Raw genomic sequence first — 14,546 nt, forward strand, 5'->3', positions numbered from 1 at the left:
TCAATGTCAATCAAGTTTCAATTTTAGAAATTAAGACAATATCACTGTAACCTTTTGATTGTCAAGTTATTCTTCCAAGACTTTTTTTTATTCCATGATGTAAGTTTGTAATTTGTATATTGTGTAGTTATATGCCTTTGTTCCTTGTCATCTTTGTATGTACATGTTTAGAGTGAATAAATATTTGAGTGTTAAGATTAATCTAGAAAGATTTTAGTGTTCGAAGTAAACCCGGCAACTCTCTCGAGCTTATTCATAGTAGAATTTAAATACTAACGGTCATTATAATTTTATGCTACATGAATAATTAAATCCTAAAAATAATATACTAATTTGGCGCTTTATTCTTATATATTCTTTTCCATCATTTTATTTTTCCCTTGGTCCTTAAAGTATGATTTCTTTAGTTTTCCTCAACTTTGCGACCAAATATCTTCATACAACAATGTAAAACTTTTCCTATAAATTTCAGCTTCATCTAGAGGTTCAGTTGTCCACTATCGTCTCATCTTCTTAGAACATATTGTACATCATATTCATATGGTTTATTTATGAGAATTACATTAATAAAAATAAAATACTTCACATCCAAATCTAGATTATGGACATTTCTTATATCGTGTCTCAATATATGTCAATTAAACAGTGTTTTTGAAAGATAATTCCAATTTACCCTTTCGAGTATCAAATTATTACTTTATGTAAAAAAAAAAAATCATGATATTTCGTTCTCTTTCTTAAAGAAAATTACGTATGTCCTTAGTTCTCTGTCTGATGTAGTTATAAGAAAAAACAACTTAATGACCTGCATATAATAATTTAATAAAATATGTGATATTTCAAATTATCAATTCTAGATCGGGTTAGTTGTAACATACCGGAGGAGAATGATTTGCTGTCTTGTTTTATTTTTTTGGTTATAGGCTAATATTAGATAATATGGAATAAATCAAAATCTCATATATTACAAAAGAAAAAATCTAAATCTCATACAAACTGGAGAACGAAATATATGAACCATGCATATTGTTGTCGGAAAAAAAAGAAGAGAGAGCTACTATCCTCTATCCAAGGATAGTGGCGGAGAGTAGCAGTCCATTAAGTCCGAATAGAATTGCACCCAATATCAACTTTGTAGGGATGGCGTGTTTGTAGTTTAAATTGGAATGGAATTCTATTCTCGGGTATTTTACAATTATATCCTTAAATTATATAAATATTTAAGGGCATAAAAGTTAATCAATATTTCGGGGATAATTTAGTTATTCAACATTTAACATAAAATATTCGTGTTTTTATAATAATATAGATAGATAGATTATGTTGACTTTTCTCGTGATTTTGGATATTACACTTCCCTTGTTAAGATGCAAAATTGACGAGAACTTACAAATTTGTGGTTAGGGTTTTAAAGACAGAAAAGTTATTCTTGCGTAAACAGAGGTCAGAAATTTGTCCAGAATATTTCACATACTCTATTTATATTTTGGGCCACTATTACATTACAAAATCAGGTCTTATAAAGAAAAGGAGTCGGGCTCAGTCCAAACTATCTAAAACTAACACCTACTGTCAGCAACCCTGTATTTAAATCCAACATCCCCCTCAAGTTCGAGGGCGGGCGCACACCTGACTTGCCAGTTAAGCTGCGATGCCGCAAACCTGTCAAAGACTTGGTAAAAGTATAAGCCAGTTCGTTGTAAAGAAGTGTGAATATGAGACAAAGAGATGAAGAGTCCATCAGCCAATTTAGTGCGAATAAAGTGAAAATCAACTAGGCTAACTCATCCACTACTTTGCTCATGGCCCTGTACTCAGCCTCAGCTAAAGATAGAGAAATGATAAGTTGTTTCTCATACTTCCAACTAATGAGACTACCACCCAAATGAATACAAAAACCCCTAACAGTTCTTCTAGAATTAGGAAGTAAGTAAAGATAGATCTGAAGAATTTTTGAGAAACACCTCATAAGTCCTTTAAGTACCTTAAAACATGTAAAGTTGCAGCCACATGGGAAACCCTAGGTGCTTGTAAAAACTAGCTTAAATGTTGAAAAACAAAACACAAGTCTGGCCTAGTGTGAGTCAAGAAGTTTAACTGCAATTAAGCTCCTATAACTGTCATGCTTTGGTAGTAAATCACCAAGGTCAGAATATAGCTTGTGAGTAATATCCAAAGGACTAACAACCTCAAAAACATTAGTACAGTCATACTAGCAACTCAGCCACAAACTTCTTTTGATGCAGTAGAACACCCGATTTCTGATAATGAACTTCAATACCCAGAATTCAACGTGTGAATAATATCTAAAAGACTAACAACCTTAGAAATATCACTACAGCTATACTCATTGAGCAAATCAACCACAAACTTCTTTTGATGTAATAGAACACCTGATTTGTAGCAATGTGAATGTTTATTTCATGAAAATTCTGAAAACTTGTCCCCTTTTTTATACATTGTTGTATTATTTTTCCAAAAAAATATAAGTGTCAAGTGTGATTTGTTTTGTTTGTTGAGTTTGTTGAAATTCTGTGATTTATCAAAGAATAGTCATTTCGTCTATCTTGGGAGGAATTAATCCAAAATTTTGGGCAACATGATGGGATTAAATTCCTTAAAAACATAAGGAACTTGTGGGCTCGAAATTATTTTTCTTTTTTGTTTTATTGAACTAATGTTTCGTCGCTTCTCTGATTTCGAACACAGTACCAACAATCTTAAGGAATTTAACTATTGTTGAGATCTACTGCATGATAGAGAGGAAATTGAAGCGAAATCTTCTATATAATATGGAGAGAGGAATACATGCATGGAATCTTTCACATGCCGCACAACGATTAAAAGCAAACACGTCTGCCAAATAGATCTTTGGGCCGTCCAAATGCTTTAAGAAAATGTTTAGTAACTGGTTAAAAAAATAATGACAAAAGTGGGACCGGTAGTATGACTTCTTTTCTTAAGACTATGAAGGCATTAGAAGGATTACCCCACTGCCACCGTTATGTCAAGACAAACAAATGTTGATATATGGATAAGAATTCTATCATGGAAATTTCCGTTATGTCAAGACAAACAAATGTTGATATATGGATGAAGAATTCTATCATGGAAATTCTTGAAGCACAAATAGAGAGTGTCGATATGTAATTTTTGACCATCCCCAAGATTTTACATATTTTTAGCGTAAATATTTAGTTTAGGTTTAGTATTGCTCTCTTTACTTTATTTTATCACAAAAATGAAAATTACAAAAATATTTTCTCTTATTTAGCTAATTAATATTTTTATCTAGTTACTTTTAATTTGTCTACCTTACATAAAATTCAAAAATACAAAAAATAATTCCAGGAATTTGATAACGCCAAACTATGCCTTATACAAAGATATATACGGACGTAACAAATATAATCTGAGTAATTCTGCCCAGAGTCGAACCACAGAGAATTAACCAATCAATAACTTTTGACTGATTTACTAAATTCACATAATCAATTTTTCCCAAACTTTGTAATTCATAATTGATGATATTTCTAACAACTAAAGTCTGAAAATAATTAACAGCTGAAAATTAACTATGCTTGATGTGTAAACAGTTGGAATAAGGTCTAAGGTAATGGTTTTCCCCGTTGGTGATTTCCTTGGTTGTATGTTTCTTATAGCGATACCTTAGTTGTCTCTATCAATCAAGAACTCTCCAGCTATCATAAATCTCTCTCAAGCAATTATGATAATTTACTAGATGCACTCTCTCAAGCTACGCTAGCTAGATTCACATTACTGTTCTTTTAGATTGCACCCGAGGTATCGTTATCTCTAATCCAATCTCTAAACCCTCGGTTATGACTCTCGTCTATACTCCGGGAGTGATGTTGTTCAAACAACTACCTAAATATGCACTCTCTCTCAAGAAGATACATAATAAATAGGAACGGATAATTGAGGGCCCTTTCAACTAACCACAATCAAAACGTAGATGAACAAATAGAGATTAACAACCAATTCAAACTATATTAATATAACAACCAAGTCATCCCCAACGGGTTTCACCAAAACCTTAGATTAAAGTATTTAGCTACTCATGACAACGTAAGAATAAACTACGAAAATATTCATAATGGAAAATTGCAAGAAAAATAGAAGAGAATAAGAACTATGATGTTTTGGGTGATCTCTCACACTTGTTCTTCTTGCAAAAGTAATCTCAAAATAAGCCTCCCTCTCTTGGGCGAGTTTCCTACATCTTATAAGGGTTTTACAAAAAAATTCCCGAATTGACACTTTGGCCTCTTAAATTTCTGGACTGTGAACATGCCGCCGCGGCCGCGGCGCTGACCGTGGAGAACACTGACTTCAACCTCGGCGCGGACCGTGGTGGCAACCGTAGTGAGTATGCTGGACCTTTTTGTCTCCGCGTTCCTTCTCTTTTTGCTCTTTTGTGTTTGAGTACTTCTTGAGTGGGTGTTTTCTTCACGTTATTGCCTCTAAACACTTCCTGTTTCTTCCTCACATCTTATATTCCCTGCGAAACCAAATAGCATTAATTAAAGCATTTTATTGGCAACTTACATTATAAAATAACAACAACAAAGCATGGGCAATTATGGTGTAAATAACAACTATATAGCCTATTATCAACACCCCACACTTAAATTATTGCTAGTCCTCGAGCAATTCACCATACTCCATAAAAATTCATTCCCTATGTTTTTCCCTCAACGACTCACGCCATGAGCATTTCACAAGAGTTATACCTAGTAGTGAACAGCTTTTACCTCAAGAATCAAGTTTTTCGTACCCTGTAACATTTGCACTTACTCAAACCACTCTGCACAATAGTCAAGATGCACCTTTCCTTTGTGAATCACATGCCCTCACATCACACAAGAGAGTAGTTCCATATATATAATGATAGTGATAACAATTAGGAACTCAAATAGACAGAATTCGCTCACTCTCCAAAAAGAACATTCACATGCCACAAAGATGCACCATAGGCTTGCCCCTAGTGTAGTACTCGACTAATCGAGCCCCACTCAGTCTATTATTAATAGGACTTTATTTGGTTGTAATGTAGGCTAAGGGACGGGTAGGATACATTTGGATATAGTGACTAATCTCCCTAAGCACTTTTAATACAATTACGTTGAATTTAAAAATCATCATTTTGTAAGTCAACACTCCACCACATTTATTTAAACATCCCATACATTAGGTGCAATTTGTACAAGCTACCACTTATTAATCACTACAAAATATATGAACTTTTTTTTTCATGTTGCTTTTCTTTTTACGCTTCACATTCTGCACCTTTTCTCTATTTCCATGGTTCCACTTCAAAAATCAAACCACCACCCCACACTTTTATTTTTACATAATCTCAATACCAATCTAGTGCTTAGTGAGAGGGAGGAAAATTGGTTCAAACAGCAGGCTATTCAAACAAGTGGTTAAGGTTCATATTGTGGTTGCCAAACAAACAGGCTTATAGGCTCAACGGGGTTAACTAAGATGTAATGCATTCAGGTGGGTTCACTTTATATGTCTGGCTCAACAATAAAATGCCTACATCACTTCTAAAATCGAATGAAGCTACTATTTCGCTTTGCAAACACACAGGGCAAGTTCTAGGCATCAAATGTACAGCATGGAATACAATGATACTCACACCCACATGGCACATGACTCACTCCGGATTAGTTTATCAAAATATTCTCTTTTGAGTGTTCAAGTTAGGTACAAACATACAATTTTTAAGGCACTTAAACAAGATTCAACCCTTGAAACTAAGTGCTACACTCTAGCGTCTATCGTGTTCGGGTGTAAGAATGCTAAGGGTTTTTCTTCTTCAATTAAAAGCTCATCACCCATTAATCCTAACCTAAAACAAAAAAAATCTACCTATACCCGGTTCAAGCTAAACCCTTGGAAAAGAACCGTGGCCCAAAGAAAAACCAAGGGGGAGTTACTACACTACCTAAGAAATAAAAAAATGGTGTTTTATATAGACTAGTTTCCCTCAAAAAAATTGTCTAAAGAATCCGTCATTAGGAAGAGTCTTTATATTTCAAAATTTTGTTTTTTTCTCGACTTAGTCCCTTAAGAACCCCGCCGAAAGAGATCCATCGTCGGGACAAGTCGCTTCTATTTTAACTTCCTATAAAAAACTGTTACTCTATTTCTAAAGCAACTAACACAAAACAAAAAACAAATAGATGATATTCACAAGTACAACATATAATGAAGTTTCCCCCACCCCGTACTTAAAATTAACATGTCCCCTTGGCTTGACAATATAAAAAGCAGTGAGGTAAAGAAACTTTCCTGAAGGGTCACTCTTGATCTGAAACTGTGTCTGGGTTCACGTTGCAGGCGCGACCCAGTGCTCTCAACCAACCTATGAATTTCTTTTCTGACTTTACCTGTCGGTCAGCCATAGCATCCATGCGAGACCCCAAGTCAGTGATGGAGGTCCGCAGTCCAGTCATTTCCCGCTCCAAAACATCCATCCGAGTTCTCCAGCGTGGCTGTGACGATACTGCCTCGTCCCCTCTAGGAGGGGCTGTGATCTCAGCAGCTTTAGCAGCATCCCCGAAAAGGGGTTTTTATAGGTAATTTCCCATCAACTCGGGAGTTCTCAGGAACATTAGCAAGGCGGAATATACGGGTGACAAACGAAGGGAAGTAGTGGCCTTTGCTTAGTTCGGGCGATCGGATGAACATTTCTTCAGAGAGGACTCGGGCGACATCAAACCCTTGGTGAGTCATAAAGTAGTAGATCATAGCGGCTCGTGGCCCATTTACATCGGTGGTATTGCTGGATGGTAGCAACCGAGTGGTGATGACAGTGAGCCAACATTTGGCCTCCCAAGTAAGAGACTTGGAATGCAGAGTCATCGGTTGTGCTACCCATTTGGGCTGTCTGCCAGGTATACAGATGACCTCCAGAATTCTGTCCGAGTCAACCATCAGTCGACTAGCCATGATGTAATGATCATCACCCGTGAATGCGGGGAAGCGATACACTCTGCGGATGACCTCTATAGCAGCATTAACCGGGGTGTTGTGCACAGTCACAACTTTGTCCTCGTGTTCTGGCAGGTTTGCATAGAATTCCCTCACTAGCTGAATATTTGCTTCCTCGAGCGCCTCAAAGAAGATGTCCAGCTGACACCTCTGTAGCTCATCAAACATATTGGGGCATTCCTTCACCAAAGCCTTCCTGTCGATATGGACCTCATGGAGTAACTTCTTGGCAAGTTTCTGATTGTACCTTGCCTTTGCTTCTGCAGAGACGAACCGAGTGCTATCAAACCGTGGTGTACTAGTTTGGCCCCTAGCTCGTGAGGAGCCTCCTAGGTCACTAGCAGAGGACCCGGTGTTTCGTCTCTTACGAGCTGAACTCATAATACCTATCAAAACAGAGAAACGCGTATTAGGATGAGCCTAAAATGTGTGACTATGGGTGGTTACTCAGACTTCACCACAACCATGTCACAACATCTCCTTATATCACCATTGAGGCAATTTCTCAAACACATTGTGGGCAAGGCATTTTCTTCATAATCATGCCCCAAGGGAATCAAGAAAACTTTCCCAATTCAACTATCTACTACACCCACACATTATACACTTTTTGTTAACCATCACCCACCAACAACACCATTCCAAACATTCAAAACACAGCCCCTTCACCAGACATATGCTAAAAATGAAATTACACTAAAAAGAAGAAGAACTAAACAAAACAAAATCCTATCATTAATACTACATTAGAACAACATGAACTAGCATAATGCAACAAAAACAATAGAAGTAAAGGAGAAGGGGGGGGGGGGGTCGGAAACATACCTTGGGGGGAAGAAGATGAGGGGTGTTGTGAAGGAGAAAGAAGAAGAAGAGAGTATAGAGGGGAGGGTTATGGTTTAGAGAGAGAGAGGGAAGTGGGGATTTTAGGGGGGGATTGTTTATTTTGATATAGGTAAGGGTTTTAAAATTAAAAGAAGAGTGGGAAAAACGAGAAAAAAAATAAAAAATTAAAATATCAGCAGACGTTACCGCGGTCGACGCCGCGGTCTGAGATAGAGTCCCCCGCAGTCGTTACCGCGGTCCGAGCCACGGTCCTGGTGAAAAATTGAATATTCAGTGATTTCTGCGGTCCTCGCCGCGGTTTGTGGTCCACCCGCGGTCGCGGCTGGCAATTTTTTTTTTCTTTTACACGAAGTTACATACTACACTTACAACACATTCGTGGGTTGCCTCCCATGCAGTGCTTGATTTAACGTCGCGGCATGACGCAAGTAGTTGAGCCTTCACTCCTCATTCGCGTACTGGGTTTCTTTCAAATTGATCACCGTTGTATTCCTTTTTTCTTCAGCTATTCCAAAGTAATGTTTCAACCTTTGCCCATTTACTGAGAACTTATTTGTCCCATCTTCCGACTCAATCTCGACAGCTCCACTTGCGAACATTTGCACCACTCTAAATGATCCTGACCATTGGGACTTTAACTTACTCGAAAACAATCTCAGCCTTGAATTATACAATAATACCTTGTCACCGGGTTTGAAATTTATGTCCACAATGTGCTTATCATGCATCTTCTTCATTCTTTCCTTGTAGAGCCTAATATTTTCAAAGGCTTGATATCTAAATTCTTCCAGCTCATGCAACTCGGTCAGTCGATTTTGTCCAGCTGCTTCGGGATCCATGTTCAATTGTTTCAGTGCCCACCAAGCTCGATGTTCTAGCTCCACAGGCAGGTGACAGGCCTTCCTAAATACCAACTTGTATGGTGACATACATATTGGTGTTTTGAACGCAGTTCTATAGGCCCAGAGTGCGTCATCAAGCTTCTTTGCCCAATCAGTTCGTGTGGCATTCACCGCATTGGTTAGTACACTTTTTATCTCCCTGTTGGACACTTCAACCTGCCCACTGGTTTGTGGATGGTAAGGGGTAGCCACCTTGTGACGTACATCATACTTTGCAAGCAATTTCTCGCAGGCTCTATTACAGAAGTGAGTGCCTCCATCACTGATGATCGCTCTTGGTATCCTAAATCGGGTGAATACATTCTTTTTTCACAAAACCTATCAACACTCTTGCATCATTAGTGGGCAACGCTGCAACTTCCACCCATTTAGACACGTAATCCACAACAACAAATATGTATTTATTACCAAATGAGCTGACGAAGGGGCCCATGAAGTCAATCCCCCAAACATCAAACACCTTTACCTCTTGAATCGGGTTCATGGGCATCTCATGGCGATGGGAAATGTTCCCGGTTTACTGACATTCGTCGCAGCCCTTCACCCATAGGTGTGCATCTCTAAACACTGTTGGCCAAAAGAACCTGGCCTCTAGCACTTTCGCAGCTGTCCTGGCTCCTCCAAAATGTCCTCCATATGTTGATGCTTGACAAGCCTGCAAAACATAAGATTGTTCTATCTGGGGGACACACCTCCGGATCATATTTTCAACACAGATTCTAAACAAATAAGGCTCGTCCCAATAATACATGTGGCAATCACGATAAAACTTTTTCTTTTGGACAAATGAAAGGTCATAGGGAACAATACCGCAGGCCAGGTAGTTTGCAAAATCTGCATACCATGGCGCATCCTCAAGACTGGCTGCGAGCAGCTGCTCGTCTGTAAAGGTTTCCAGGATCTCTTCGACCTCGACTGATTTTTCAGCTCCTTCAAGTCGCGATAGATGATCAGCGACTTGATTTTCTGTGTCCTTACGGTCACGAATTTCGAGGTCAAATTCTTGCAACAGTAGCACCCAACAAATCAGGCGCGTCGTAGACTCCTTTTTCTCAATTAGGTACTTGAGTGTTGCATGGTCAGTGTATACAATTACCTTGGAACCAATCAGATATGATCGGAACTTGTCAAACGCAAACACCACCGCCAATATCTCCTTCTCCATCACTGTGTACTTGAGCTGTGCATCGCTTAGCATTCTACTTGCGTAGTAAATCGGGTGCATCAGCTTATCTTTTCGCTGCCCCAAGACTGCTCCTATAGTATAGTCGTTGGCATCACACATGAGCTCAAATGGTTGCTCCCAGTTGGGTGCAACAATGATGGGTGCAGTGATCAATCTCTTCTTCAATTCCTCAAATGCCAACCTGCAATCATTAGAAAATACAAAGGGCTGATCCTTTTCAAGGAGTTTGCATAATGGGTTAGCAATTTTGGAAAAATCTTTTATGAAATGCCGGTAGAATCCAGCGTGTCCAAGAAAACTTCTCACCGCCTTGACTGAAGTGGGCGTTGGTAACTTCTCAATCACGTCAACCTTAGCATGGTCGACCTCAATTCCTTTACTGGACACTCGATGCCCCAGGACTATACCTTATTGTACCATAAAATGGCACTTCTCCCAGTTTAGCACTAAGTTTGTCTCCACACATCTTTTAAGCACTTTCCTTAAGTTATGAAGACAGTCTTCGAATGAATCTCCCACCACAGAGAATCATCCATAAAGACCTCCATAATATCCTCCACCATGTCTGAAAAGATGGCTAACATGCACCGTTGAAAAGTCGCGGGTGCATTGCAAAGCCCAAAAGGCATTCTCCGAAAGGCAAAGATGCCATACGGACAGGTGAAGGACGTTTTCTCTCTATCTTCGGGGGCTATTGATATCTTATTGTACCCCGAATATCAATCCAAGAAACAGAAGTGCGATCGCCCAGCTAGCCTGTCCAATATTTGGTCAATGAAAGGTAGGGGAAATGGTCCTTCCGGGTGGTTGTGTTCAATTTCCTGTAATCCATGCAGATACGCCATCCTATGACTGTACGAGTTGAGATCAACTCATTGTTCTCATTTTATACAACAGTCATTCCCTCCTTTTTCGGCACACATTGGACAGGGCTGACCCAATTACTATCAGAGATGGGGAAGATGATTCCCGTATCTAACCATTTGATTACTTCTTTCTTTACAACCTCTTTCATGTTTGGGTTCAGCCTTCGCTGGTGTTCCCTGGAAGGTCTGTGCCTCTCTTCCAAGAGAATCCTATGCATATAGAAGGCTGGGCTGATACCCTTTATGTCTGCCATGGTCCAGCCAATGACAGTCTTGTTTTCCTGCAGTACTTGTACGAGCCGTTCTACCTGCACATCTAACAAACCAGATGATATGATAACAGGCAGGGTCGAATCAGGGCCTAAGGACACATACCTGAGGTGATTTGGGAGTGGCTTCAGTTCCAACTTGGGTGGTTCCTCTATTGATGGCTTTGCTGGAGGAGTGGCCCCTTTTTTCTAACTCAAGGGACTCGAACTGAGGTTCCCTTGACCAAAATCCTCGGACTTCCAGTGCCATGACCCATTCAGCTAACCCTTCACCATCCATTTCTTCTAAATTCATCAGATATGCCTCCAATGGATCTTTTACAGTTAGGGTCATATCATCTTCTTGCAGGATTACATCCACTGCTTCTACTAGAGAGCAATTAGCATATTCACTGGGTCTCATCACAGATTGCTGAACATTGAATATGACTTCTTCATCGTTCAATCTCATTTTTAATTCCCCAGTTTCACAATCGATCAGTGCTCTCCCTGTGGCTAAAAATGGTCTCCCTAAAATAAGGGGTATCTACTCATCCACCTGACAATCCAAGATAACAAAGTCTGCAGGGAACACGAATTTCCCCACTTGTACCAACACATCATCAAGAATACCAGTGGGCCTCTTCACTGTGCGATCAGCCAGCTGTAGCAGCATCGAAGTTGGCCTAGCTCTACCAATGCCTAGTTTGGTGTACACAGCCAGCAGCATCAGATTTATGCTGGCTCCCAAATCACACAATGCCTTTGCAAAGGCATAACTTCCAATTGTGCATAGAATAGTGAAGCTACCTGAGTCCGACATCTTTTGAGCCATTGGTTTTGCCACCACTGCATTGTAGGTCTGTGTCAAAGTTATAGTGGATAGATCCTGAAAATCAAACTTCCGTGACATTAGATCTTTCATCATCTTAGCATAATCGGGCATCTCCCTCAAGGCATCCATCAAAGGAATATTCAACTAAATTTGACGCAGCATCTCCATAAACTTCTTATATTGGTCTGCCTTCTTTTGTTTGACCAGTCTCTGAGGGAAGGGTGCAGGTATCACCCTCTGTGCATTGCTTGTTGGCTTCTCTCTGTTAGAATTTTTTGGCACAAGAGGTGCCACTTGTTCTGCAACTTGCTCATTCATCTTTTCTTTGCCTTTTTCCTCCTGACTCTGCTCAATCACCACTTTAGTAAGTTCTGTTGGTTCCTCTATATCTAATTGAACTGGAGTGGCTGGTGTAGTGTCTTTGCTGGCTTGTGCAATTTCCTGCTCTCTGTCTAAATCTCTCCCATTCCGGAGACTTACTGCCATCACTGATTCGGGTTTTGGTCATTGGGGTTTATGTTTGTGTCTGCAGGCAAAGTTCCCTGAGGACGGTTGTTCAAAGCCATGGACATCTGACCCAGCTGCGTTTCAATATTCTTTATGACTGAATCATGCACTGCCAATTTTTCCTGCACTCTATTATTTGTCCCAATGAGTTGCTGAAGCATACCCCTGATTTCCACCATGTTGTTATCTTGCTGCTGAGGGGGTGGTTGGTATGTCAATTGTTGCTGATTTTGTTGTGGATAGCCCTGTGGTTTCTGATATGGTACTGGAACCAATTAGTTTTGAGGGTGCATACCCCAAGCTGCTGCATATTAGGCCTGTATTGCTGATTTTGTTGCGGTCTCCACTGTTGTGCTCCTTGCCTCTGACCCCCATAGTTGTTGACATAATTCATATCTTCCCTTGCCCCTTGATTTTCACCTTCTCCGCTCCATGAACACATATAAGACTGATTAATACAAGGTGTACACAGTCGCCCATTTGTTGTATCAATAATGTGCACCTGTTTTGTACCCATGTCATCAATCTTCTTTGTCAATATGCTCATTTGGGTCATGAGTGTGGCCATGTTCTCTACATGCGAATTATTTGGGTCAAGAGGAACTGAATGCACTATGGGTTCCAGTGTTGTACCTCTAGTCATCCACCCTGAATTTTGTGACATCTTATCGAGAAGGATTTTGCACCCAGTGAATGTTTTACTTAAAAATGCACCTCCAACTGACGCATCCACATTTGCTTTGAAATTGTCAGCTAGCCCCATGTAGAATCTCTGGCCAAGCATTTGGTCTGGAATGCCATGGTGAGGACACTTCACTAACATCCCTTTAAATATTTCCCAAGTTTCTTGCAAGGACTCAGAGGGCTGCTGCCTATACTGCAATATGTCATCAATCTATTTTGCAGTCTTGTTAGGCGGATAGAACTTGTTCAGGAACTGCTTGACTAATTCCTCCCAGGTGGTAATAGAGTTGATAGGGAGCGAATTTAGCCAAGTCTGAGCTTCCCCGATTACCGAGAATGAAAACAGTAGTAGCTTGATAGCTTTCGAAGTTGCATTTGGCTGCCTTTGGGTCATACAAATTGTCAGAAAATTCTTCAAGTGTTGTTGCAGGTCTTCAATGTGTAACCCGGAGAACAGTCCTTTATTCTGCAGCAGATGCAGCATGTTGTTGGTGATCTGGAATGTCTCCGCTTGAATTGCGGGCACAACTATGACAGTGGCTAGATTATCAGTTGTGGGCCGTGCCCAGTCATAAAGTGCAGCTTCGGGCACAAGAGGTGCCACCCTTCTGACATTTAAGTTAGCTGGCTCATTCCTGACGTTTCCGTTGACGTTATCTACGTCACCCATGTCAAATTCGAGTTGGTGTGATTGTTGAAGTCTTTTGTTGGCACGGTTCAATGCCCTGAATGTTTTCTCGGGGTCTGAGAGTCCTTCTAGCAGTTCTCCAGTCCTCGAAGAACTTTTAGGCATACACCTGCTTTCCACAAGAGTTCAAACGTTAGAATTTCAATGAAAAGATTGGGTATAAAGAAAACTGACTACACTTAGAATTTTTGTAGTTCTCTCAATTGTAATTGATAACACCGTTAATTCCTCGACAATGACGCCAAAATTTGATAACGCCAAATTATGCCTTATACAAAGACACACACGGACGTAGCAAATATAATCTGAGTAATTCTGCCCAGAGTCGAACCATAGAGAATTAACTTATCAATTACTTTTGACTGATTTACTAAATTCACAGAATCAATTTTCCCCAAACTTTGTAATTCACAATTGATGATATTTCTAATAACTAAAGTCTGAAAATAATTAACAGCTGAAAATTAACTATGCTTGATGTGTAAATAGTTGGAATAAGGTCTAAGGTAATGGTTTTCCCTGTTGGTGATTTCCTTGGTTGTATGTTTCTTATAGCGATACTTTAGTTGTCTCTATCAATCAAGAACTCTCCAGCTATCATAAATCTCTCTCAAGCAATTATGATAATTTACTGGACGCACTCTCTTAAGCTACGCTAGCTAAATTCACATTACTGTTCTTTTAGATTGCACCCGAGGTATCGTTATCTCTAATCCAATCTCTAAACCCTCGGTTATGACTCTCGTTTATACTCCGGG

At 39.7% G+C, this 14,546-nt stretch overlaps 1 protein-coding gene across 1 annotated transcript; it reads right to left on the reverse strand.

Annotated features, from left to right (window-relative positions):
• Window positions 1-8,312: 8,312 nt before the first annotated feature.
• Window positions 8,313-10,059, reverse strand: LOC142172564 (uncharacterized). The gene is made up of 2 exons (XM_075236212.1): window positions 9,617-10,059; window positions 8,313-9,057 (listed from the first exon to the last, which is right to left on the reverse strand). Exons 1-2 carry the CDS (start codon window positions 10,057-10,059, stop codon window positions 8,313-8,315), a joined length of 1,188 nt encoding a protein of 395 aa, XP_075092313.1.
• Window positions 10,060-14,546: the final 4,487 nt, after the last annotated feature.

Source organism: Nicotiana tabacum, chromosome 18 (assembly GCF_000715075.1).
Source record: "Nicotiana tabacum cultivar K326 chromosome 18, ASM71507v2, whole genome shotgun sequence".
Classification (NCBI taxonomy): Eukaryota; Viridiplantae; Streptophyta; class Magnoliopsida; order Solanales; family Solanaceae; genus Nicotiana; species Nicotiana tabacum.